Source organism: Poecilia reticulata, chromosome 13 (assembly GCF_904066995.2).
Source record: "Poecilia reticulata chromosome 13, P_reticulata-male-v2, whole genome shotgun sequence".
In the NCBI taxonomy this organism is placed as follows: Eukaryota; Metazoa; Chordata; class Actinopteri; order Cyprinodontiformes; family Poeciliidae; genus Poecilia; species Poecilia reticulata.
The window spans coordinates 10,997,301-11,023,573 of NC_088842.1; the positions used below are offsets into that span (position 1 = coordinate 10,997,301).

The 26,273-nt window shown below is 40.6% G+C and overlaps 2 protein-coding genes across 11 annotated transcripts in view; one reads left to right on the forward strand and one right to left on the reverse strand.

Moving 5' to 3' along the window:
• LOC103474659 (uncharacterized) overlaps positions 1–15,802 on the reverse strand; it is an 18,750-nt gene extending 2,948 nt beyond the window's left edge. Inside the window, exons 1-2 of one of the 6 annotated variants that reach the window (XR_014090434.1) lie at positions 13,440–15,731; positions 913–6,364 (exon numbers count right to left, since the gene is read on the reverse strand). Coding sequence is in view for 1 of the 6 variants with exons in the window: in XM_081614238.1 (XP_081470364.1) it covers positions 6,222–6,364; positions 15,738–15,768 (174 nt within the window). In the remaining 5 variants the exon portion in view is untranslated. The other 5 variants (XR_014090432.1, XR_535212.3, XR_014090433.1 and 2 more) reach the window with 5 other exon arrangements.
• Positions 15,803–16,079: 277 nt separating this feature from the next.
• On the forward strand, positions 16,080–25,267 carry fosb (FosB proto-oncogene, AP-1 transcription factor subunit). Of its 5 annotated transcripts, none has more exons than XM_017308323.2 (6): positions 16,080–16,219; positions 16,503–16,690; positions 18,340–18,723; positions 19,561–19,668; positions 21,038–21,373; positions 21,531–25,267. In XM_017308323.2, exons 1-6 carry the CDS (start codon positions 16,159–16,161, stop codon positions 21,594–21,596), a joined length of 1,143 nt encoding a protein of 380 aa, XP_017163812.1. In that variant the 5' UTR covers positions 16,080–16,158; the 3' UTR covers positions 21,597–25,267. The 5 variants fall into 5 exon arrangements, with proteins under 5 accessions (XP_017163812.1, XP_081470363.1, XP_008423999.1 ...); XM_081614237.1 differs by having other exon boundaries at positions 23,352–25,267; XM_008425777.3 differs by having other exon boundaries at positions 21,038–25,267.
• The last annotated feature ends 1,006 nt before the right edge of the window (positions 25,268–26,273 follow it).

The window sequence follows — 26,273 nt, forward strand, 5'->3', positions numbered from 1 at the left end:
ATTATGTGATTTTCTTTTTTCTTTTTCTAGCGTGGGCGACAAGCTGCAATGGTATTGTGATGATTTAAAGAAACATTGTCAAGTGGGGGGGAGGTTAATTTAATAATAATAATAAAAAAACTATGTCGTAATCACTTTAGATTTCTTTTACATAAATAAAATGCGTTCCTGTAAACCAAACGTGGAGAAAACATGGTCACATAACTGCGCTTATATAACAGGCAAATAAATAAATATTAATTTTAAAAAAATCTATGTAACAGTTTACTCATCCATGTCCACATTAACATACTCTGGGAAATATCTGGGTACACACATGTACCCACTGACACACACACACACACACACACACACAGAGTGAGTACTGCCTGCCCTACAGAGGGTGTGAGGGTGATGTCTCAGCTATACGCACCATCTCTATTCTTATCGCGCTGACGCCACGTACAGCGTCAACACACACTCGCCCCCTCCTCCACTGCATTCCCTCACTCCCTCCATCCATCCTTCACCCCCCACCATCCTCCCCTCCTGTTCTCTCTAGTAAACGTCTGAGTCTCACAATCTGCCTCCTCCTCCCTGTTACATATTGGCTGCTTTCTCTCTCTCTCTTTCTCTCTCTCTGACATACACACAATCAAAGGTGCTTGCATCTACACACACACACACACGCACAAACAGGTGCACAAGTGAGCCAATGTCCTTTCTACACATGCTGCTATAAATAGCCGCTTCACTCGCACAGCACTTCCTGTTCATCGTTAGGTGAGTACACACAGGTTGCCCTCAGCAACCATCCATCTACATTGTGATGGAGAGAGAGAGAGGAGAACAAAAAGAAAAATAGAGAAAAGAAAGAACCTACTGAGTCTTACGAGTCTTTTCAGGGATTTACACTCTTTTTTTCACTTTCACCTGTTTCGCTGATTCCTGTGTTGGTCTCAGAGCCTTGGGCTTCCTCCTCGTCTCCTTGCGTCTATTACTTGAGCGACGTGAGTCACATCACAAGAGTCGCACAGATGTTCTCGACGTTCAGCAGCAGCCTTGTTCTCCGTATGCCGTCAGCGTGATTACTAACAGTCAGCTGATGTCATTTATGGTTTACAGGTACCGAGTCTTAAACTGGAGAATTGGACAAATTGAATGTCTCTCTACGTTGAAATGTAAGGAGTCACAACATCTGTCCATTGGGTTTTGTAACGTACAGTTATGCTTGTGTGTAGACCACACAGGCGGGGCAAAGCCCAAAATGTTTTCTCTTTTATGACCGCCCCGCCACTGCTACGGTTGAACTTTGTCTTTAGATCCAACACTTGTCTTTCACTTTTAAATACCGAAACTCCCCAAAAGATTTTTTGTCATTTGATAATGGGACTTGGAGTGAGTGAGGAACATTTAGAAGGTCAGACAAGAAAGCACAAATAAATAAAAGGAAGTCAGACCTTCTAACTAAAATTAATGTTTGTCCTTTCCTGTGTCAAATGAAGTCAATGACAATATTTTGCATTTAAAGGGGCATTATAAACCACATCCAAACCATTTCCAGGCAATTTTATAGCACTATCAATTAACTATGTTGCCTCCAGTTGTTATAAAAAAATATTGTATCACACATAACTAAAAAGAAGTTTGACTTTGTATTTTGACGCTTTGAAATTGGGTCTCTGTAGCTCCTGCTCTTTCCGCCTTCAGCTCATCATCACAACAATGCTTCTCATTATGCTGTTTGCATCTGTTCTGAGGAGCTTGTGGTTCATTTACTAAACCAAGCACACTGGAGCAGTTCCACCAGGTGTTTCCTAATTGCTGCTGCCGCTAGTCTGGAGGAGCCGAGTGGAGAGGGGAGGTCTGCAAGGCCTGGCTAGAGACTGCCGCTCCAAGAAATGGTGTTGTGGAAAAAGCGGTGCTTTGTGGGAGCAAGCGCTTAGGTAACCCTGAATGGCTGCCAGGGGAAAATTCAAGGATTTCTCAAACATTTATGAAAGAATCAAAGAAGCACTCCGGTTGTGTTTTCGATGAGGCAATAACATTAGAACAAGATATGAAGATAAACAAAGTCGATTTTCCGTAATCCCCCCGGCGCCCTTTAAGAACATAACACTGTGTAGTCAGAACGGGAGGAGGGTGTACGCACCAATGCTTGTTTTGAAACAAACGAAGTTGGCTAAGATTAAGATCCTGGGATTGGTTTCCCAAAACTCCAACCTCAACTCAGTTGGAAATTTGTAAACTGTGCCAGTAAATCAACATAATTCACAATAAATCGACCAACTCTGGTATAAAGAGCAAATCAAATATCCAGAGAGAAATACGGCCGAAAAAAAGAAAGAAAAGTGCATCAACCTCCGGTTTGTTCTGGGTCTCACTGGGAGGAGGCGCTGTGATGTACTGAAGGAACCAAAGTCTTCAAGGTTCGACTTTCTAAGATGAACCTTTGGGATTAAGGACAAATTCAAACATGTGCACCCAAGTCTTTTTTTTAAGAAATAATTTTATACGTCGGATAATAATTTCCTCCTCCTGAACTTTATGCCAATAATGTAGGGGATTAAACTGAAGATTTCCTAAAAGCTATTAAAGTTTTCTCTGACTTGGTGTTGAGGTGGCTCTACGTCTTAAACGTGAATCAGAAGCTTTGCACAAGCTGTCTGAGAGGAGGAGAGCTGATCCAGATCAAAGCGTGGAGAAACAGTTTGCATCAGATCCGCCTGGATTAAAAGCTGCGAACAGAAAAGCCTGAGTTTCTCTGTTGATTTTTTATTTCCCAACAGCAGCTGTGTTCATCTCTCCACCTGCTCTCTCTCTCTCTCTCTCTCTCTCTCTCTCTCTCTCTCTCCCTCCCAGCTGCCATGTGGGATGTGATGATGCTCTGACGGTCTCGGCGTCTGTTCTTGGAGGTGCTGGTATTTTTGTGCTGCTACAGGAATAGTGTCAAAGTTGTAGCGTATATTGTGGGGGTGGGATCCTGAGGAGGGCTGGGATACTTTGAGATGTAAGACTCCGAAGCCACCGAACAGACAGGAGGGAGACCAGGGAGGGGATTGCGTAAGTTGGCTCACTTGGCAATAAATTTAGCCTGGGTTTGCTCACGCATAAATTTGATGAGCGGCACTATCTCAGTCGTCAGAGCCGCGGTATTTTAGGATGCGAGTGTGTTTTGGCTTGGGAACGCGGGGCGTGTTTTATTGTGCGTTTATTTACACGTCGTGAAGGCTGAGGGCTGGTCATTAGAGATGCAAAGAGCACTATTTGCATCTACATTATTCACCTCTCCGCTTATCATCTCAATGGCAGATTGTTGTAAACAGTGGGTGACCACAGAAACACATGGTGATGTAAGAGCTCACTGAAACACTTTTGAACTCGTATCACTTTTTACAAGTTGGACAGGTTAAAAGAAAAGACAACAAAATACTTTCAGATGTTCGTCTCGTCTGTTTCGATGCAAGGATGTTTGGTTTTGAACGTATTCCTGCATGCATTAGAGAAATATAATCAAACTGGATAGATTTGATTATGCTTGATGGTGATAAATGAACACCAATCAGCCCCCCCACCCCCCCACCCCCAAAAAAGATGCTTAAATAATTTTATTGAATCTCATCATGAATGAGAAATAATAATAAAAAAACAGTTGAATGTTTCAAACCACTCTTCACTTTCTAACACTTTAATTCTAAGACTTCCTTCATCTTCATCAACAATGATGGTTCCTGATATGGCTCACCACCCAGAGTGACAATAAATCCGGGGGCAGCGAACGCAAACAAACCAAACTAAACTGAACTAAAATGTAAAGCCTCTCTGGAGCACACAGAGGAGGAAGTGTAGTGCTGTCTAGAACTATTCAGCTTTAAGCTGAATCAGTTTCTTGAGTTGAACCGCTTATTTGCCCACAAATAATTGCTATGATCAATGTGATGACATTGTGTTTTCTCTTTATGTACTGTTGAGTCTCGGTGAGCGATGTTGTTGGAGTGTTGTCTTGTTTTTGTATTTTAAACATGACCTCTGCAGACACGAGGAAGGCTAATCGCAGGCTAAAAGCTACGGCCAGAGATGGAGGACTGACTCCGTAGGGCACTTAAAGAACGCGCTCCCAGGAGAGGCTTGTTAACGGTGCAGTTGAGTCTCTGTGCCCTGCATTTGCCAATAAGATGAATGTGAATGACTTTGGCGGGCCTTTTTGGTGTTCCTGCTTCATCCAACACAACGGTCTCTGTCACCCAGATTTGTACTGCCTGCGTCCCCACTTCCTTTTGCTGCGCACTTCACCGGCAGAGCGGATGAGCTAGTTTTTAGTTAATCGGTCTATGTAAGGACACGTTTTTGGGTGTCATCTTGTCTGTCATACCATGGTCATTTTTGTATTTTAAGAAAGTGATCAGGCCAAATTGTGATCCTGTGACAGACTCTTTATAAGAAAGCTGAAGATTCTTTGCTAAGTTAAGTGTTACGTTTAAACAAAACACTGACTTAAACCTGGAATGTTTATGTTATGTTAATTATGTTTTACTGATTCTTAAGTGTAGAATTAAGGAGTCAAATAAACAAACACTCAAAACAAAAAAACTGAAAATGAATGAAAGAGCAACTGATCAAGGCTAGAGCTGCACAACAATAAAACACTGCGTGATCACAATATTATTGGTAAAAGTTATAATTATATAATTGCACATATTCCTCGTGTTTTTTTTCCCTTGTTTTTGTAAATCCCAGAAAAGCATTGCTTATATAATTAAGGCAATTTCAATTCTGAACATGTTACATCTTTAGGCATCTGCAATACAACGTCCAGATGCTGAACCGCTCTGCTTGAGGCCTCAAGGAATTTCTATAAAAGAAAGTTATTTTCTGTCAATTGTTCAGCTGCTTTGTGTTTATTTGGGTATATAAGTATAGAGGTTACCATGAGGTTTGTGCCCATTAACTAAAAGCACAATAAAGCTTTGAAATGCTGCAGTGAAGTACACTAAATTTCTATATCAACACCGAGCACCTGTGTGATTCTGCAGCCTGAAGCTCAAAGTCAGCACTTCACAGCCGTTTCATTAAAATAAATCTTTTAGAGAGGAATGCTGGCTGCGACCTTGGCTGCTAAAAATCTAGCACTAAATTTAGCATTTTAAACATCTGCACGAACTTTTCCCTCAGAAGAACGGAAACTATAAACTAACATCCAGGCAGAATGATGATGTGTTTACTCTATTAAACAAAATATCCTTTAAAGTACATAATCAAACGTCTCACCGTGACAACAATTACAGAACACAAAGTGAGTGTTTATCCTGCATGTGCGTACGCACAGAAAAATGCGCCAACATAAACATCAAATTGCTTTCGTCAGTCATTTGCGCTTGCGTTCCTTTAAGGGCCCCGCAGCAAAAAAAAAGGAAAAAAAAAAACCCGTTCCAAATTTTATTCATAGTTCGAATACCATGTCAGCCTCAACGAATGCTTGAACACTCATAGTACGCAAGTATGGTTTAAAGTCCATCATCATCCGTCGCACGGTTTACATAAAACCTGATGGCTGGTTGACAAGTATGTTCTGTCATAATTCTTAATTCTTAATGTCTTAATAATTAAGATGTTTATGTAAATAAAGGACTGTTCTGTTGAAAAAGGAAAAAAAATCTCAGAATCAAAAGGTTGTATAGCTTCCTTGGAGGAAGATTTTCAAAACATTTTCCCTAAAGGTATCAAGGTAAAAAGCGGAAAAATCTTTCCATTTATATGCTGCTCCTTTGAAGAGCTTAAATCTTAAACTTTATGTGACAAAAAATTAGAAGCATTCTGACCTGTTATTTCAACTACAACCTTAAACACAAAAATCTACAAGTTACTCGGTATCTGTAACCAAATTAACTTAAGTGTTGTGATCTTGGGTTATTTGGGTTTATTCTTTGATTTTTGCAAAGAATAACTGGAGAAACATCAGTCCCTTGGTGTGCAAAGATGATAGAGTTATAACGTACCCCAGAAGGCTTGTAGCTGTAAATGCAGAGAAATGATTCTGCAAAGAATTCACTCAGGGGGCCAGAATGCTAATGTATGCAAATGTGGGATTTTATTTGTAAAAAAAATAAATAAATTTTTTGTATAATTTCCTTCCACTTTACAATTATTTCCTATCTTGTGTTGGTCTAGACCAACAACACAAAAATATAAAAATCTGTAGCTTAACGCAACAAAAGGTGAAAAGGTTCAAAGCGTAGTCATACTTTTGCGAGTGTCCTGACAGGATCGCTCTCCTCCGAGCGCCACGCTGGGACCGAGACGGGAAACGGGAGAGAGGTGAAGATGGACCTGGACGGGATGGGATGCTCGCAGGATTTGATTGGACCTCTGACACGCCGGCGGACACCTGGAAGTGTCAGAGGAGAAGATGAGAATTGAGGAGGAACGGCCGTGCCGAGACAAGGGACAGGATATACGGGTGAGGTGCAGCGAGGAGAAGAAAAGGAAGGGGGTGAGGAGCAGAGGGGTGAGCGGTGTGTGGGCGGGGAAGGCCAGCGAGGTGAGTGTGATGACGGGAACATGTGCAGGTTTGTCTTCCTGACGTGTGCAGCGTACACACAGTCCTCTCTTCTGCCCCCATGTCTTTTCTCTTCCTCTCTCTCCTCATCATATCCCACCTCGCCCCCCCATCATCATTCCCTTCTCCCCACCCACTCACTCGCTTTATTCCTGCCACTTACTAGGCCCTGAAAAAAAATAAAATAAAATAGGGCAGTCCTTATGTAAAGAGCAGAGACGCAGCGGGGAGGAGGGAGGAGAGGGGCACTGCGAGCTGAGGGGAAGATTAAAACAAAGATTTCCGGATGCAAACAAGCAAAGAAAGAGAAATGACTAAGATTCATTATAAGGGAGGAAAGGATGCAGCGCATGGATACAGAGGACAAACTATCAGCCAGAACATTATGACTAATGACAAGTGAAGAGGATAAAACATTACTCTCCTCATCGGACTGGCACAAAGCAGGATATTATTTGCAAACTTAAGATGTTGGGGGCACAAACAAAATGAGCAATGTGAGGGTTTTATTCAACAGCAGCAAAAGTGAAGGGATGTGACGTGAAATCTGTACATCAGCAGGTTTTGCTACGACGTTCTGGGGAGATCAGAGCGAGGTCAGGGGAGGCTTCTCTGAGAGATTAAAAACAGCAGAAGTGCAGAGCATCGAAAACACCTTAACTCAGTATGTGGTGTCAAGCGTGTAATAGTGGAAAAAATGACAACAGTGAGCAAACTGACCAGAGTTTGTGGTTTCACCCAGCAGAGTCATTCTGCATCACTACAGCATCTCTGTTGGAGCCTGGCTTTTTCATTCTACGTTGTTTTCATACTTTTGTTTGCTCTGTCAGGCGACCTGGCGCGTTTCAAGAAGCGAGTTCAAATAAAATATATCACTGTAATTATTGCTCTGGCGAAAACGTTGCCGTCTAATACGTGAAGAGCTTTAGCAAGAGTGTACTTCACCTGAGTGTGGTTATCATCCAGTCACAACAGTCTCAGACGTGGTTTACCTAAATGTATATATGTCCATTTGCAGCTGAGACCATACGAACACATATACATGCCCTTTTTTGTCTCACTGTCTGAATTTTTTGTCTGACTAAACCTCCCCACATGGCCTAAAGAGACTAGACAAAAGATGAAACCAATTCTAAGGGACTATGCGTTTCCTTTTACGCTGCAGTGATTTCTGCCTTGCCACAATTTATTCAACACATTTATTATATAGCAATAATAATAATTGTTAGATGCAAAACCCTAATTTCAAGTATTTACAGTCATCGTGACAAAAAAAGCGACAGCTTTTCCTCATTCCAGGAAAATCTGTGAATGAGGCAGAGTCATCTGTAAAGTTTTGAGTAGAAAGGTCATTTGTGTGAGACTAAAGTCAAACATTTTAAAACAAATCACGCAGAAATCTCTCTCTCTCTCTGTCTCTCTCTCTCTCCATTCTCAATTTAGGTGCGAGGCTGATGACTTTACAGAGTTACTTTGCACCTCTGATCTCTTCCTTGTCCTCTCCCTCCTCCCTCCCTCTCTCTGGCTCTCTGCCTCTGTGACTGGCAGCGAGCCTGCCAAAAGTAGGCTAGGATTGACGCGCTGCTTGTGTCTGAGTCACAGAGAGCTGTGGAGCACTGAAACCCACTGATTGCATTTAACTTTAGGCATCTGACTCCCATGCAGCGCATGATACAATGGAGGCATCCACTCCCGTTTCCTCACCTCGGCGCTGACGTTTGCGGCCGCAATTACAGCAATGAAACAAAAAAAAGAGCTCCAGCGGGACTGAAGTTGCACAGATATGCAGTATTTATTTTGAGCCACAACCAGTAGGTGAATGCCTTATAGGTCACAGCTATAAGACAGCAAACTATTTCAGTTGCTGTCTTCGTTAGTTTTTCATCATCCTTTATTCCTATTCCAGAAGAGACAGGCCAACACAGGTTGTTTCAGACTGAGCACAGCAAGCGTACATCTGTCGGGTGAAATAACATGACACAAGTAAGATTTGTGTTTTGTGATCTTCTGTGAGTTACAGTAGCGAATGTGCGCTCACTGCATTGAGAGGCTTTGTGCAAGCACAAAACGTTGCTGAACAGAGAGTCAGTCACATGGGTTATACCGCATAAACACATGTACAGCAACGTAAACACCGCTGAAAACGACGTGGGCCAGGGAAGGGGAAAAAGACATTCTGGAAAGTTACAAAAGTGCGTTGCATCATGCGGCCAGAACTTTGTCTCGTGCTGGCTAAGGTTAGACATTTGGTTTTGTTTTGGGTTTGCACACGTTTCTTGAAAAGAAGAAAACCCTCAGCAGCAGAATAAAATGTGATAGCATTACAGAGTTTTTGGACAGCAAACAGGATGTCCTGCATGGTCATCATGACATTACAAAGCATCATTTGGATTCTGTGGCTGCCGGACTTTAGCAGATCTGGTCATTTGGTTTAATGAAGAAAAAAAAAACTCAGACAAAGACTGAGGGTCGATTTGCGTTTTGCTCTAAGCCTTAAAGTAAGGTTGATGGCAAGTCAAACTTTAAATATCAGTGTAGTAGACCAATGTCAAGATACTGGAGAGAAATAAAATCCAACAGAACCTATCCAACATCTCAGTAAATTAGAGAGATTGAAGAGAAGCATTTATGCTGGATTAGTTTGACAATAATGTGGCACAGTGGACGAAAATAATGTGGATATTATTGCCAAGAATTGCGATAAAGACATAATTAGTTTTTCTAGTCTTAGAAGTGCTTTCAGGCCTCTACGTGACCTTTAGCACCTTAGGGACTGTTATCTGTTTCCAGTTTGGGAACTTGACACAATGAGACTAAACTTAACAGGCTGTTTATTCTATTATAATCTAATCTAATCTTAATATAATCTGGTGAGGAGCTCCAAGTCTTTTGCCTTCTTACCACCATCTTGAATTTTAGCCTTCTCCACACATGATCAGATTCAAATCAGAACTTTATCTCAAAACCTATCATTTCCACTTCCAGTCAGAAGAACCTCAATCCGCTGTGGGATATTAATAATTTTTTACTTAGCCATAATTAAAGGCAAATATATTCATAATAACTTCAGATTTAAATTTCAACTCAGAAAACTTCCACTACAAGTAAGTTATTGTTTCACAGTGCCACCAATAACAACGAAGTACCCACAACCTTTTAGAGTAACATAAAATGGAGAACAAATTGCAAAAAAAAAAAGATAAGAAAAAAAAACTCAACAAGTGGCTCTAGAAAAAAAAACAACCTTTCTTTTAACCTCAAGCTGCCAGTGTAGGACATAACACAATTGTTGACTAGCTGTGCTGAGGCTCGGATGGTTCACCACAAGGCTGCCAGCGAGACATGCTTTCATTGTTTTCCTAAAGTCTGTGCTTATTGCAGACATTCCACAACTACCTGACCAAAAGCCTGGCTTGCCTGCACAACTCCATTGGAAAAAAAAAAAAAAAAAAAAAAGAAGAAGAAATGAATTAAATCCCTGCTCAAACTTTTCTGAATGAGAACAATGTTTAAATATGTGTAGCTTGACAAAAACACATCACTGTGAAAGAGTATTTGTCTCCTCCCATATTTCTCCTGATGCTTGCCTCTTAACTCTTTCACCTCATCAAACACAATTTAACGTAAGATTTTATTTTTAAAAATGATATACATCCGAAAAGTATTCCAACCTTTTCACATAGAGCCAGGTGTGTTTTTTTTAAAAGCTTTTGTTTTTCCCCGTTATGAATAAAATCTCTTGCATTTACTCAGCTTATCTTTGTCTGATGTTGAGTTTAGTTTCACCATCTGAAAGATTTCAGTGACAACAAAAGGCAAAATATAAGAGTTCTCTCAGGGGGCAAAAAAAAAATACTGTCTCAAAGCAGTGTAAGTTCAAAAGTTCATCGCAGAAACATTAATAACAAAAGAGCTTTGTGTTTTTAATTTCACCTAGCTTTTTTACTTAATGCACTTCATACAGAAGCCAATGTTTACACAGCCACGCAGGAAGGCCTTCAGCTGCACAGAGGAAGAATTGGTGGATTTGGACAAGAATTGATGTGTTATAACAAGCTTACAGAGGCTGACTTTAACCCCACCCCCCCCCTCCACCTAATAGATCACATAACAACTGGCCTGACCTGAAAGTCGAGCTCGAACCACAGCCTTTTCACAAACACCCCACTCTCAGTTTCACTTTGGTTTTGCTGAGTTGGAGGTAGCTGCGAGTTTGAAAAAAAAAACAAAAACAAAAAACAAAAAATGCAATCCCAGCAAGAAAGCTGAGGCAGGCTGCAGTAAGAAAGAAAGAGGTGGTTGGCTGGAGGGGTAAAAGACATCTCAGGTTTCCTTCGGCGGGGTGACGAAACACTGAGAGTTATGCAATGCTGTTGGGCCGCGGAGCCAGAAGGGGTGTAAACAGCCCCGCTCTTAACTGGGACAGGCCTACGCGTTGCCTGGCAACGAGTATTTTGGGCCAGACCAGCAAACATGGGCCCGCCTTCCAAAAGGAAACAGGAGCTGGCCTCATGAGTGCAGAGCACGTTAGTGGCTTCCCGAAAATATGCTAAGAAACCGAGGCAAGCAAAACAAAAGCACACAAGGGGTGTCAGATAACCCCCACTGCTATATTTTCAAGCCTGAGTCTAGACTACCCCAAGTTACAAACAAACAAACTGTCAAAAGGAAAACAAAGTAGTCTGAAGGGAAGATTAGTCTCACATGCGTCGCATTACTTCACAACGCAGCAATGAGTCTTGGGGTCAAATTGGGTCATGTAGCATGTAAAAAGAGATGCAGGGTTTGGGAGGGGGGAGGAGTTTGTTGATTTTTCTTGCTCTTATCTAAATGTATTTTGTTCATTTCTTTCATAAGGGCATCTACAGAAGAATTATTTCTACAAGCACTACAGTCGATCTCCACTTTCAGAACGGGATGACACACTTTGGGAATTATACAGATGCTTTGATTTACACCTAATTTATTGACCCAAACTCACTCAGAGTCCCCCAAAGTAAAGCAGCGTAGAGGCAAAGTGTGTTCATTTGCTTAAGATAAAAAAGTATTAAAGAATAATAAGAAAAAAAAATTCTGACCATTGTCTCAATTATACTTATATTGGCTTGAATCAGATTCTGTAACTTCGCATGAATTAGAGCTGTTTACATTGTGATGTTTCTTGAGGTTAGGTTTTATATATGTATGTGTGTGTAAATAAACTCAATTGAATCTAACTCAACGGTTAAAATAAGCAACCACCTTCTTCACAAATAGTGAAGCTTTTTTGAAATATTTCAGCCACATCGTTCAGCAGAATAAGTTGCTTTGTTTTCACATTAGTGCTTTTAAAGACACTAAAGAAGAAAAGCACACTTAGTTGTAATTATACGTTATTCGCCCTTAAGTGTTCACATTAGCCTTTTATAATGGCATTTAGTCAAATTTGTGCTGCATTAAGGAATTCATTTACGTTTGACTAGGGTTTACAAAACAAAGCAAAACAACCACCAACAGTTACAACTGAAAAAAACGACAACAGTTGGTTCTGTGTGAGCGCCTCCCAATGCTGTGGCAAGTCGTGACAAGATTTAATCTGAAGGTTTCGTTCCTTTATTTCCTTTACAGTAAAGTCACTGGTCGTGTGGAAGTCCAACACTTAACAACTAACTGAACTGAATAATAAATTACATTGTGATTTACATGTGTCCTCAACTGATTAAAAATGAAAATAAACCCAAAGGTGATTTTGTATTTTATTAATAAAATATATGTTTTACAGAAAGAAAATTTGAGCTGTAATTCTTACGAGAGGAAATTTAGGTGTAAAATGTATATACTCTACATTGCATTGTAATATATATCTCATTATTACACCTCCTCATCTCTATCAACAATATTATAATTATGAGTCAATATAAATAGTTCATGTTATTGTTTAACTCAAAATAATACATACTTATTTATGACTCTATAATCTTCTCTTAGTCTCTCAGTGAGGAAATTCACACTGTCTATATCATCGACATAATAAATATTTATTATGTCTATGGCTCATGCTGTTGCAGCAGCCAGTCATAACAGAGATTCTGTACAAATAATTACTATAGAAATACTTCTGAAAACCAGCTCCACATTAATTTAAATATGTGTATTATTTATCCAGGAAGAAGTGACATTTAACACATCTGCCATGTTGATGAATGTAAGGCGAAAGGGAATAATTGTTTGACAAATGAAGCAAAGGGCAGCACAGTAAATCCTAAAACAAAGGTAAACAAAAACATTTTATTCACCTAATAGTATTTATACTAAAAGAACTACGCAAAATATACGGTATAAAAACCAAGGAAATAATATTTAATTAAAATTAAAATGATTTTCAGCTTCGTAGCGTCTGTCTGGTTATTATATGTTGAATTGGCTTGCCATACTACATCTGTTCCCTGCACAGAAAGAATCCGGAAGCCATATTGTGTGCTGCTGCCCAAAGCGTGTCGCCACGGAAACGGGTTGCTAGGCGGCATAACAAAAAAGACCAAATTTATACGCGCTTGCGTCAGAGGGTAACGGCGTATCCATGGTGACGGAACGCCATATATATGTATATATATATATATACATACACACTGTTCCTGTCGCTTGTTTTAGCACAGTTAGCGTATTAAAGGTTGCAATGCGGACTATCTTTGAAAATGAAACGCATATGAAGTAAAATCTGACATATTATACAAGGGTGACGCGTGTTGTACATTATTGTAGAACAATTATACAGCCGAAAGTAGCAGTTTCCTCAAGTAGATTTCAAGTCCTCATCTGGTCAAATTCTGCCTTTTTGTCGTTTTACTCCCGGTGAGTGTGGGCTGCTGTCGCACGTACGTTATCACCCATTCACTTTAATAACTCCCCATCATGAACAACTTACATCGACGGAGTTAGTCATCCCGGTTCAGCGGCACACGGCTCCGTTAACGGCAATCCGGGACACAACGTCCTCCGTGAATCCTCGTCTCTGACGTGGTTGCAGCTCTGACTAATAACTTGTTATCCCCAACTCTTCCCTTTATGCTCACGCCTGTTCACACATCAGCTGCAGCATGGAGCCCTTTCACAGCAGCATGCCCGCCCCGACACATTGTCTGACATCACAACCAGAAAAACGTAGTATTTCAGATTTTTATTTATTTTTTTATTCATTCAGGATTTTTTTTTTTCTCCCACCACGTCTTCCCGCGTTTAGCTTGTGGAGCCAGTCCCCCAAGCAGAAAAAGAAAGCCTCCCACCTGCCACATTCCCGCTGATGTCCGAATGTAGGCTTCACAGTGAATCACTTTATGTTCGGATTGCAGTGACTGGCTCAGATTTCCGTCACTGCTGCCCACTGTCCAGTCAGTAGTTACACACAGCCTATCTTTCTGAGGAAAACAATTGTTGTGAGGGATGCTGATTGTGTTGAGTAACCCCCAAGATAAAGTCTATTGTCTTGAGCAGGGTCGAGCATTAAAAAAATTACGTATAGGGGCAGCAACCCGAGATTTCACCCCCCCCCCATCTCCCCCCTCCTGACACCTATTTTATCTCAAACACATTAGACATAATTATTTTAATTTGTCTGTAAAGTCAGGGCTCAGATCTGGACATTATGTCACCCCTGAATTTAGCATGCTCTAGATGCAACTCAGAAAAATTGGCTCGTTTTGATGTTTTTTTTATGGCTAATTACCACTACCAACATAAGCAGATGTTATGCATTCAAACACTAAAGGAACAATTTCACAAATGGAGGTTGTACCATGTATGCCTTTGATTTAATGTAATGCAGACCATCAGAAGTGCCGGTGATTAATTAATCTATGATTTTTTATTTATTTATGGCAGCCATATTGATATACTAATATACCCATATACCCATATAAACTCTGAGATAATCAGCAAAGTATGAAAATCTGGACAGGTTTTTCTCACACAATGTGTAAAAGAGTTTTACACATCGGTAGATGGTTTCAGACTGAAGGGTTTTTAAAGTGTTTTTGGGATTCTGCAACTGTATGCCTCTGGTCTGGCAAACTCTATCTATCTATGGCAAACTATCACTTTCCCAATATAACTCTGGGGGACATTCTTGTGTCCGACTGGGAAGTGCAAAAATTCATCTTACGAAGACAAAGAGAACAGATGACAACACCAAACCTTAAGGGCATGCCACACACTTCCTTCTTTTTGTTGTTGTTGTATTTCAGTGACTGGATTTTACTGCCACACACCACACTGGTATAAATACTCCAATATTTTCTTAGAATCAATTGTGTTTCTAAACAAAAAAAACATTGTCATGTCATTATTTTTCTTTAAGAAATCACAAAAACAAAGGTCCTGGAAATATTTAATGTCTACACACTTTAAGCTTGATGTGTCCCTAACTATCTATATTTTTTGAATGAGTGCATACGGGTAGGGCACCAAAACAGGCTCTCGTTCATGCTGTTCTAGGTCAAAGCCCTGGCAGCAGATCTCTGTTTTTATGTTATTTCTCAAATTGCAGTTAATCCATTCATGGAATAATACCCGACTTCAGATTTAGGGAGTGTTCAAGTGCTCAGATCAAAAGAGGGCTTTCCTCTCTTTTTAGACATTATGAGTCCCAAGGGTGTGTCCTGAGAAACGTTTAAGCAGGATTTCCCTTAAAATTTGACGGGACTCCATCTTGGAGAACAACTCCAGGCCTCCTGGGCAGAAATAAACCCACATTTTGGAGGTTTCCCCCAAACGGCCATTATCAACAATAACTCTTTGAAGAATTAATATGAGTTACAATAACATTTAATTACCCTTTGAGGTCAATAAAGTAGTTTAGAATTTAAATGGAGTCTGAATTTGAATTTGTACCTTTCGTCTCATGAGTGAACTTGTGATCTATTTGGACAGGTGAAAACAAATGTACAAATTAGTCATTAAAGATTAGGTCTGTCTTGGGTTTACATGACATTAATGTTATTCTCCCCAAAACAGGAAAAACATTTTAGGTATTACAATATCATTCATAACCATGACCTAAGAATGTTCCTATATCTCATACGCATCTTCACGGTCCTAAATAGAAACTTTCCATATTTATCACCCTTGTGTTTCTTAAAATTTCCTCTCAGACATTGTCAGACGGTGAGAAATATTTTTTGCCTGTGATAACATAAAAAAAAAGAGAGAATAGAAAGTCTATTATTACCCGTCGGCGAGGTAAAAAGCTTCTGGTCCATTCAGTGGGAGAGGGAATCCCTCAACGTCACCAAGGATACCAAACACAACATATAGTCAAATATGGGCATGTACGTCAGCGGAACTCCGAGGCGGGACTTCGTAGCTAGAAAATGCCTAGCTGGTACTCGCAGCGGATGGCTTCATTCATGACTACAACATCTACTACTCTGCACCGTGAAAAACCGGCCGGCGTCCGCCACGGGCTTTCCGTTAAAGGACCGTACATGGATTTATAACTTCGCGGAGTGTTTTTTTTTTTTTTTTTTTTTTTCGAACAGCGGATAAATTAGAGAACACGCGGGATTTTACAAGCGAACCATATCAAAAGCAGATTGAGTTAAGCTGGAGCGAGTTTTCCCTAATCGCGAGGAGTTGGATTAAGTTTCTTCATGCAACTTTTTTGGAAAGAAACCAAGACCATCTCACTGGGAAACAACAAGAAACTTAACGGTAAGAGAAATTACAGACTGTGGAAGTATCCACTTTAAAGTGCGTTCGAAAACAGCTGGCTGCGGCTGCACGCCAGCTCCTTTCGAGAATTACCCGTAGAAGAGATATGTGTGTGTCTATATATATATATATATATATATATATATATATAAAAAGAGGCTTGTTTTTAAGAAACCTCATCGGGACTTAGGCTTTAATTAACTTTCTTGCCAGTAACATCATCTGCTTTTCCCCAACAGTTAACCTCTCCCTTAGTAACCTTCTTGCTGCCCCGCCGCTGCAGGTGACACCGTGCGCTCCCTGGTTACCGCAGGTGCCACCTTCTCCTTCAGTCCCTCCGGGGAGATGTACCAAGGGTTTCCCGGCGACCCCGACAGCGGATCCCGTGGAAGCTCGTCTCCGTCCATAGAGTCCCAGTACCTATCCTCCGTGGACTCCTTCGGGAGCCCGCCCACCACCAGTGCTCCGCAGGTAAGTTCGTGTAAAGACAGGCTAGCGTCTGCTGCTCCTTAAGATAGGATGCAACTGAATTATTATTATTATTATTATTATTATTATTATTATTATTATTATTATTATTATTATTATTATTATTCGCAATTTTTCAGAACCGCTACATTGGCAATTTTTATGCCGTCATATTGATATAAATAGAGCAAAGGAAACTGGGTCAAACGCGCTGATGTAAGATAATTCACAATCTACTACAAAGGCCTTATTAGTTTAGCCTTATGTTGACTGTAAGGAGCGTGGATTCAGTCAAAGTTTCCCAGTGATTTGTTGCTTGCGGCGGCGGCGGTGCTGCAGGGCTCTCCGACAGCGTGCTCCGTCAACAGCACGCCGCGCCGCAGCTCTGGAACTCCCTGCGTAAGCTCCGCTCTCCGCTCGCCGTGACGTAAATGCGCGTTCTATTTTGGAGCGCTACGTCGCGTTGCCAAGGGGAACACCGGGGGTGTGACGAGGGAGGCGGAAGAAGGAGGGAGGGAGACGTTCGAAGAGAGGAACGATTGGTCGGCGTCGGCAGCTCTCCGAGCCGCCTCTCCCAATGTCTTTACACGCTTTTAGATGAATATTAATGGTAGTCGCTACTCCTCCTCGGCTCTAAATAAACCCGAAAAAAGGACAAGCGATAAATCTGAACCATCTATTTGCGTTTTTAGACCCATATATAGTTCATTTTGTGTAACTTGGATAGATAGGACAAACGCAACCATGACCTTTACGTACGTTTTTTGACTGGTTTATTACAATCTCATTTTCACAATCTAACTTGTAGGTTCAGCTTCCTAAATCAATAAAGTTTTAATTCATTTTCACTTTCAGAGAAATAATTGACATTCAGAAGCATACATACTTTCTAACGTAATCCTTCTTCTAAGTTGCAGTCAAATTCAATTTATTATGCCAGTTGGTTAAGAGTTACCTAAGAAACCCCTGCTGATCATACTTTACCTTTCTCCTGTGCAAGCATGTAGTGACGGTGCAAAGGAACACGTTGTTTCCATATATTTTAACTTTGCTCCTAAGAGGCTTCACATTTGTTTGTTGCATTTTATTTTGACTCCTAAGAGCAATTAATTATAATAGGAGTCAAGCAAGTTTATTGTCAGTTTAATGTTGAGCTAGTAGTAAGCGACATAATAATAATAATAATAATAATAATAATAATAATAATAATAATAATAATAATAATAAAGGATTTCTTCAAGCACCTCAACAGGTCAGTGTTATCAAATAGTTTTTTTTTTAATGTGGTATAAATAAAACCACATTAAAACAGATTTAGTATTTTAACTGCATGTGGCAGAAAGTTGTGTAGAATTTTGTTGGTTCTGGTTTTGATGCTTTTGTATTATTTTCATGATGACAGCATTGTAAAAGGTTCATAAAGTCTATTCTATTCTATTCTATTCTATCATTATTAGATTTATATCTAAACTAGTTTGATTTATAAACTTTCAGAGCCCTGTTTTTTTCTAATGTTATTATAGATTACATGGTTTTATTCTATTAGATTGCTGATTCATGAGTTTTGAGTGTCTTTTCCTGTATTTTGTCTTTAACCGGTCAGTCTAATTTCACAGTAACTGAAATCTAAAATCGTTGTATTTCCCGGTCAGGAGTGTGTTTCAGCGGGTGCTGGCTTGAGCATTGTGGGCAGCGGGCCAGGAAGCGGTGTCGGAGGTGAGATGCCAGGTTCATTCGTGCCCACCGTCACCGCCATAACTACCAGTCAGGACCTGCAGTGGATGGTGCAACCAACCCTCATCTCCTCCCAGGCCTCCGGGCAGAGTAGCTCCACTGGCACCTCGACCATGACCCAGCCAGTGTCGCTGGTGGACCCGTACGATATGCCGGGCCCCAGCTACTCCTCGGGGTCCTGTTTCACCCCTCCCAGTTCAGAAACTCCAGTGCCGGCGCCGGGTCCCATCCGGCAGTCCAGACCCCGCAGCCGCCGTGCACGAGACGAGTCTGTGAGTGAAGATGGAGATGTTGGTGTGTTAGTAAGTCTGTGTGCTTGAGAAGATTTGCATGTTGAGTGAAGGTAAACGATTTGAGAGAGAACAAAGGAAGTCAAATTAAACTATTATTAATTCTTGTTGACTTTCTGGGTTGTGGTTAACGAGTAGAAATGTTACAACTTATCCTGACGGCCTTTCCTTTTGCACGAGCATTCAGAGAAACAACACCGTAAAGGGTTGTGGAAAAGAAAAAAACTTTGATTTGTCAGCTACGATTATATTTAGACTGCAAAAACACAAAATCCTACCAAGTATTTTGTCCAATTTCTGGTGCAAATATTTTAGTGTCCTTAAAATAAGACAAAACGTACAATTAACCTTTCAGGAAGAAATAGGAGCTTCTTTTATTGTTCCTTATTTTATAATGTTAAAAGTATTAGTTCCACTGGTAGATTATTTCACTAGTAACAAAGCGATTTTTCCATGCTATTAGTGAAATAATCTGGCAGTGGAACTGAAACTTTTTCATCAAAGTTAAGGAATTATTTGCTTAAAACAAACACCTACATATTAATCAAAAGTTACTTGTAAGTTAGTTTTGTCTTATTTCAAGTGTACTAATGTATTTTCACTAGAAATTAGACCAAACATACTTGGTAATAGTTTGTGTTTTTGCAGTGTACGTGTGTTTGCTGTTATCAATACAACTTATTCTTCGGTCAGATGACGACTGAGGCTAACAAGAAAGAAATTTCTAATCCAAGCTATGTGTCAAAATGCAAAAATACCGTGCTCATTGCAGTGTGTCCATTATTAACACATATATTTCAAAGTTGGAACCAAAACTTCCAGCCTCTAAATTTACTTTTGTGATTGCAGCTAACACCTGAGGAGGAGGAGAAGAGGCGCGTTCGCCGAGAGAGAAACAAGCTGGCTGCTGCCAAGTGCAGAAACCGCAGAAGGGAATTGACAGACAGGCTGCAATCGGTGAGTTGAGCCCTGTTTTGGAAGCCGGAATGAGTGATGATCATAATTATGCTGTTTCTCTAAACTCCCATTACATTGTGAAGTATGTTAATAATGGTTTACATCGGTGCACGGGGGCTTGGATAATAGTAAGTTGTGTTCAGCTGTTACGGGAAAGAAATTAAGGTTTGAAGAGCAGCTATTGTACGTGCGCATTTCTGACCTAATTAGGGAACTTATCTGTAAGGCAGCTTACATGTTACCTGCAAGTCACGAGAGTGTTTCTTCTGGGAGAATGCAGTTCCAGGCAAACGCCAATCGTAGGAAAGAATAGTTTTGTTCCTGCTCCCAAACTCACATCTTCAAGAAGGAATGAAAGGAGAGAGAGAGATCAACCAATTTGCCCACAATAACAATAGATTTGGTTTGAAGTAGTCAGCCCGAGCATTTCAAACCCAAGACAAGAGAACCAAGTGTCAAGCAAGGAGGTGGCATCTTTCAATTCAATTTAATTCAATTCAAAATTAGGTTATTTATCCCAAAGGAAAATTAAATGCCGTCTTAACTCATCTCATGCTGTGGATGCTGTGGACAGACAGTCTTGCAACAAGAAGCCTCTTACTAAAGATTGTTGCTGCATAATAGTCTCATTACTGCTATGCTACGCTAACAGCTCAATTTCCGGGCAGCAGAGACGATGTTCCTGTAACTTGTCCTGGATTACACCATCAGTTGTTGGCAAGCACTGCTAATCCACCACATTTGATTTCGCCACGCTGTCTGTCCTTATGGTTAGAACGCCGGGCAGATAAACACATTGGAGTCTATGTTATCACGCTATCACTGTTTACCACTTGCCTGACGTAGTGGTGTATTTCACAAAGTCTTCACAAAAAAAATGCAGGACTATCTCCAGATTTTTTATCGTCACCTCAAATTAACTGCTAGATGGTCACAGACCTGTTGGGGCTCCAGCAGGACGATGAATCCAAACACTAGCTGAAACCGCCATCTTGAGCCGGTTGTGATAAGTGATCAAAACGTTTGTCGATGGCTACAACATGTCTATGGGATCCCTGTAACCTGCTAAGGGACCTTCGGTCAGACATTATTGTGGATTAAGGCATATGTCGGGGAGTGTAAATTTAAACTTGCACCCCTAAATGTGGTGATTAAAAGTAATTGCAGCTGCTTGTTGTTTGTCTGTTGATGAAGAGTGAATGCAAACCTCTGACCAGAACTGTAGATCTTTTCACAAAGATAGCCAAGTAGAAAATGGGTGTAGCTGACATCGACCTTCCTCCTCTTTCTGCCCACCTTCTACTCCACTTCATCCACCTTTCTCCTGTTCCCCCTCCTGCGTCCTCTCGCTCCCTGTCACTCCGCTCAGGAAACTGACGTACTCGAGGAGGAGAAGGCAGAGCTGGAGGCCGAGATCTCCGAGCTGCAGAAGGAGAAAGAGCGTCTGGAGTTTGTACTGGTGGCCCACCAGCCAAACTGCAAGATCCCGTACCAGGAGCAGGCTCAGCAGGCCTCAGTGCAGTCCCAGCTCGCTCCTCAGAGCCTGCCGCCTCCCGTCTCCATTGTGGGCTTGACTGTGAAGGAGGACTCTTTCTATCTCCCTCCTGCCTACTCTGCTCACCCGGCCCCCACACAGCCCCAGCCTCCGTTGCAGCAGCAGCAAGTCCAGCAGCAGCAGCAGGCTCAAGCAGGGATGATGCAGGAGGTAGAGTTTTCTAGTTCTTTCTACGGCTCAGCTGAGCCAGCACCTGGTGGGCCATGCCTTATGGCCAGTGACAGTGGTGGTGGTGTTAACCATGACGATGCCGCCATTGGCAGTTACAACACCTCATACACATCTTCATTTGTGTTCACCTACCCAGAGGGAGCCTGCGGGGTCAGTGCCAACCAGCGGAACAGCAGTAGCGAGCAGTCATCCGATTCCCTGAACTCGCCTTCGCTGCTGGCGCTCTGACTGACCGACAGACACATGCATGCACAGATTACCACTCACACGCCCAATGCTCACTGGACGCAGAGGCTGACACACGTACGCGCACAGTGCCAATCAGTCTCCCAGATTGAGGAAAAACAAAGTGCCAATCATTCGAACCTGATTGGGTGACAGTTTACACGTCCGGAAATATATTTCTATCAAGAGCCATAGAAAGAAAAGGAATAAATAAATAAATTGCACATCAGATCGAACCTTTAACATTTGAGCTACAGCAAAGAATACATTCCTGTTTTGTATTTAGTCGAATAGTTTTAACAGGGCACGATTAATACGTTTCTAAAAAAAAATAAAAAGTGCATTACGAAAAACCTGCAGAGCCTTGGAAGACTCTTCAGACCTCTTTAACTTTTCCACATTTTGTCACATTAAACCACAAACTTCAAAGCGTTTCACTGGAACTTTATGTGACGGTCCGGCAGAGAGTAGGCGATACTTTCTAAATGAAAGGAAACGGATTTCTCACAGATATAGTGCATTTATAAGACAATCCTTTGGTGGTGTTGGTGTCATTTGGTTTACGTCTCTGACAGCTTTGTGCCTCTAGAGACTGTAATTGTCATCCATTCTTCCTTTCAAAGTAGCTCAAACTCAGACATGTTGGCTGGAGATCATCAGTGAACACCAATTCTCAGCACCTGTCATGGATTTTGAACTGGATTTGGGTCTAAACTTTGACAGATCCGTCGTAACGCAGACGCATCGGTTGATCTAAACTCTTCCGTTAAAGCTCTGCTTGTAAGTTTGAAGTTATTGAGCTGCAGGAAGGCAAACTTCCACCTCAGACTTAAAGTCTATCTCCAGCGTTTATCCTCCAACGTTGTTCTGCGTTTCTCTCCGTCCATCTGCCAGCCAACTCCGACCGCACGCTTGCTTGTGCCCCTACGCGCAGCTTGTTGAAAATTGTGACGGGTTCTCCTTATGACTCCCTTTCAACAAATTGTCAATCTTGGAATTTTTCTGTAAGAGCAATGACTTGCGGGACGCACCACCGGTTGATGTTTAGTAAACAGATTCTCCCACCTGAGTTGTGGATCTCTAAAGCTCCCCCAGAGATACCACGGGCCTCTTGGCTGCTTTTGGATACAAAGTGACAAAGTGTGGAAAATTCAAGGCGCATGAAAGCCTTTTGCAAGGGACTGCTCGTTACCAGTCTAAAGTGCTCTGATTTAAAAAACTGATTCACAATGAATTTTTCTTATTAATATACTCTCATTGAGTAAAATAGATGTTATTGCTGCACCCCAACACGCACCAGCGCCCCCACCTTGTTCCCTCTGTCGGTTGCCCTTCTGCTAGCGCTCTTGCTTTCATTCTTGTCCATTATCTTTTCTTTCTTTTTTTCCCCTCCTCGTCCTCGCTGTCGTTGAATGTATTTTTTGTGCAGATCTGAAATAAGGGACAGAGGATAATTTGTTCAGGGTCTTTTCTTGTGGAAGACAGACACCGCTCGCTCACCCGTAACCCTCCATCTGCTCGGCTGCTCTATATGCTTCTTCATTTGCTGCTTGGACTTGGCAAGTTGAGGATCTGAGTATCACAGCCTCCTCTAAATCTTGTGCTTTCTGCTTTAAAAAAAAAAAAAATCAATCTTCCACCGTCTGCCTACCTGCCATGCGACCCATCTCTCCCCATCTCTGTTTTTTTTTCTCCTCTTCTGTCTCTTTTATTTCTCCCTCTCTCTTTGAAGTCCTCGACCACTGAGAGCCCGGAGAACCCCTCCAGCCCCTGGGACCTTGAGTGAAAAACCCGGCGCAACTAACACTTCCCACTTTAGCACCCCTGTCATTCAAGGATCTGGACGTCCAAACAAGAAGAGCCTCTCCTTTTTGGAGCTCACCGCTCAGATTCCTCTTTACGATTTGAAACAGCAGCTACACGTTACACTTAACACGCACACGGATGCATAAAGCGTGACACGAAATGCCACTGTCTTCTGCTGAGCCATTTTTTTCATATTGTTCGCACAGTGAAGATTAGATACATCTGCTGTGCTGGAGAGTCAAAAGCGAATAGGAACTGAGTGGAGGCATGGAGGACAGACGCCTGCGGAGAATATCCTGTCATCCGTTTTGGGTGTAGATATGATAAAGTAAAAAAAAAAAAAAAAAAAAAAAAAGAAAAGAAAGAGAGGGACCAAAAAATGAGAGGAAATCTCTTCTGTGGAGATGTGACCTCAAAAAAAAAAAAAAAAAAATCTTCACATTACAGAAACTCAACGCCCGGGGTCGAAGCGCTGAGTTTTCTCTCACCGGCGCTTTCAAGTCTCTGAAATCTGAGGTTATAGCTGCAGCAACTCAGAGTTTTATCAGATGTGAACCAATGCATTCATACAGAGGAGGGACTTGTATCTGTTTTATTTTATGTTGTTTTTTTTGGTTTTGTTTTTTTAAAAAAGTGTTTCAGACAACCTCTAAACGTTGGGCTCGGTGGTCTCTGCTTCCTGTCCCCTGTTCTCCCTGTGCAGAGCTGAGGAGGCGTTTATTGTGAGTGGGTGGTCCACTCTGAGACACCTGGCCCGTTTATTTCTTTCTTTATTGAGGTTGAAACGACGATCCGAGCACAAGGCAAGACCCGGAAAGAAAAAAACAACAACAAGAAAACAAATGGAGAGAGAGAGAGAGAGAGAGAGAACACGGGGCTGATGTTGTGGAGTGAGCGTCCTTTTTCTTTCGCCTGTGAATTTGTAAATTTTTTTCCCTCTGTATTGTTTGAGTGAAAACTGTTATATATTTCAGTGTTTGTTTATGTGACTCATTGTTCTTGCTTTCTCTTGTACTGTTGCCATTTTTTTTTGTATTATTATTTTCAAATTTCCGTTTTGTTCAATTTATTCGGGAGATTTATTCATAACTGTTACTATTACTGTTTTGCGTTGTAGCCAGTTTTTTTTTTTAAATTTTTTTTAATTATTATTATTATTATTTTATTTTATTTTATTTTCATTTGGCAACTTTGGAGGCATAAATATGTGCACCACAAGAAAAGAAAAAAAAATTGAATTAAATGTTTATATGCATATACATTTAAACGGTAACATGTATATGTATACGTGTTATGTACCATGATTGTAATGTATGAATGTCTGCAGATATAAATGGGATATTTTTGTCAATGAAGAACAAGATAAAAGTACAAAAAAATACATATTTTTATAAAGCAAGAAAAAAAATTGAATTTAAAATACTGCCCTGTCCCTGAACATGAAGCACGATGTCACTGCCTTTGTCAATGTGTATTTATGTTTTATAAACAATATAAAAGCACTATCCAATTTACATTTATTGTATGTTTATAACAATGATGTTAGAAGATTGTGGTTTTTGTTTGTGAGGTCTGTCCCAAAGCTACTGACCCCTTCACGCCTCCACTGAGTGAATGTCAACAGATGTGTTTGTGACTTGGTTCATTTTTAAAAGGTCAAAGTTTCACACACACAATGCATATCTACCCTGCACTGTCGCCTTGCAAATTTGCGGAAATGTTTGTTTGAAGGATAATATTTAGTAAAATGTGTTCTCAAAAAAAGCTTAAAAATTTTATTGTGTTTGCAAAAGAAAAAAGAGGCTTTATTTTGATCTAATAAACTTGCTTATTGGAAAAACATCAGCATGACTAAGGGTTTCTGCAAGGTCTTAAGAAGTCATTAAAAATTCAAAATTTCATATGTACTGATTAGGCATTAAAGTTTTAAATATATATTTAAAGAATTCCCAATTTGATCTCAAATTATATTTGGTTATGTCTTACATTTGTACATTTATTCAGATGTTGCTTGTGCCATCTTCTTTTTATTATGTTATTTCTTGAGAGATGTGCTTGGAAACATTTGTTTCGATTAATTTTTACTCTTGCTGAGAAACCGAGGTGTTGTCGCATTGTTGGAAAACCATAAATCACATAGTTCATGGAATGAATAAACCTTGTCGAAAGAAATGTACCATTCAGACATTCAGCTTCTCCTGCAAACCTGCAAAGAAATATTGCTTTAAAAGTGGACGATTGTAAGTTTAGGAAAAGAAGCGGTTCTTTGTTAGGTGAGCCGCTATCTGCTCCTTGTTCATCATGGAAAAAGGTACATTTAAGTTGACTTGAAAACAGCAACTTTAATAAGGCTAAAATATACTGTAAGCTACAGTCATGAAGCTAGCTGTTTACTGTAATAAGATGTTGAAGTTAGGTGGGAATAAATGGCAAAGCCAACAAACTCAAATTTAATCTTAGAAAGTTAAATTTGTCTTGCTTAAGCTATGGAGTAAGTGGAAAAAAATCTGAGTGATTAAAGTAAGAAAAGTGTCTGAATAAAAAAAATGTTTTATTTACTTTTGGAACAGCTTTGTTCTAAAACTCATAAATGTCACCAAAACTTGCAGAAACCCTGGACAAATAATATGAATGTTTGCTCCATCTTGGCTCCCGGTGGTCAGAAAAGGGGCAGACCTCGTGTTTTTATTATTTTTATTTTATTTTATTTTCTCTAATCTTGAAAAAGGACTGTGTAAAAATGCTGGAGATGCCTTTTTTTATTTCACTTTCCCAAAAGATGCAAATGTGATGACAAATTACGTACTGGTGTCAGAGTAAGCATAAAACATATTCAATAGTTCTCATG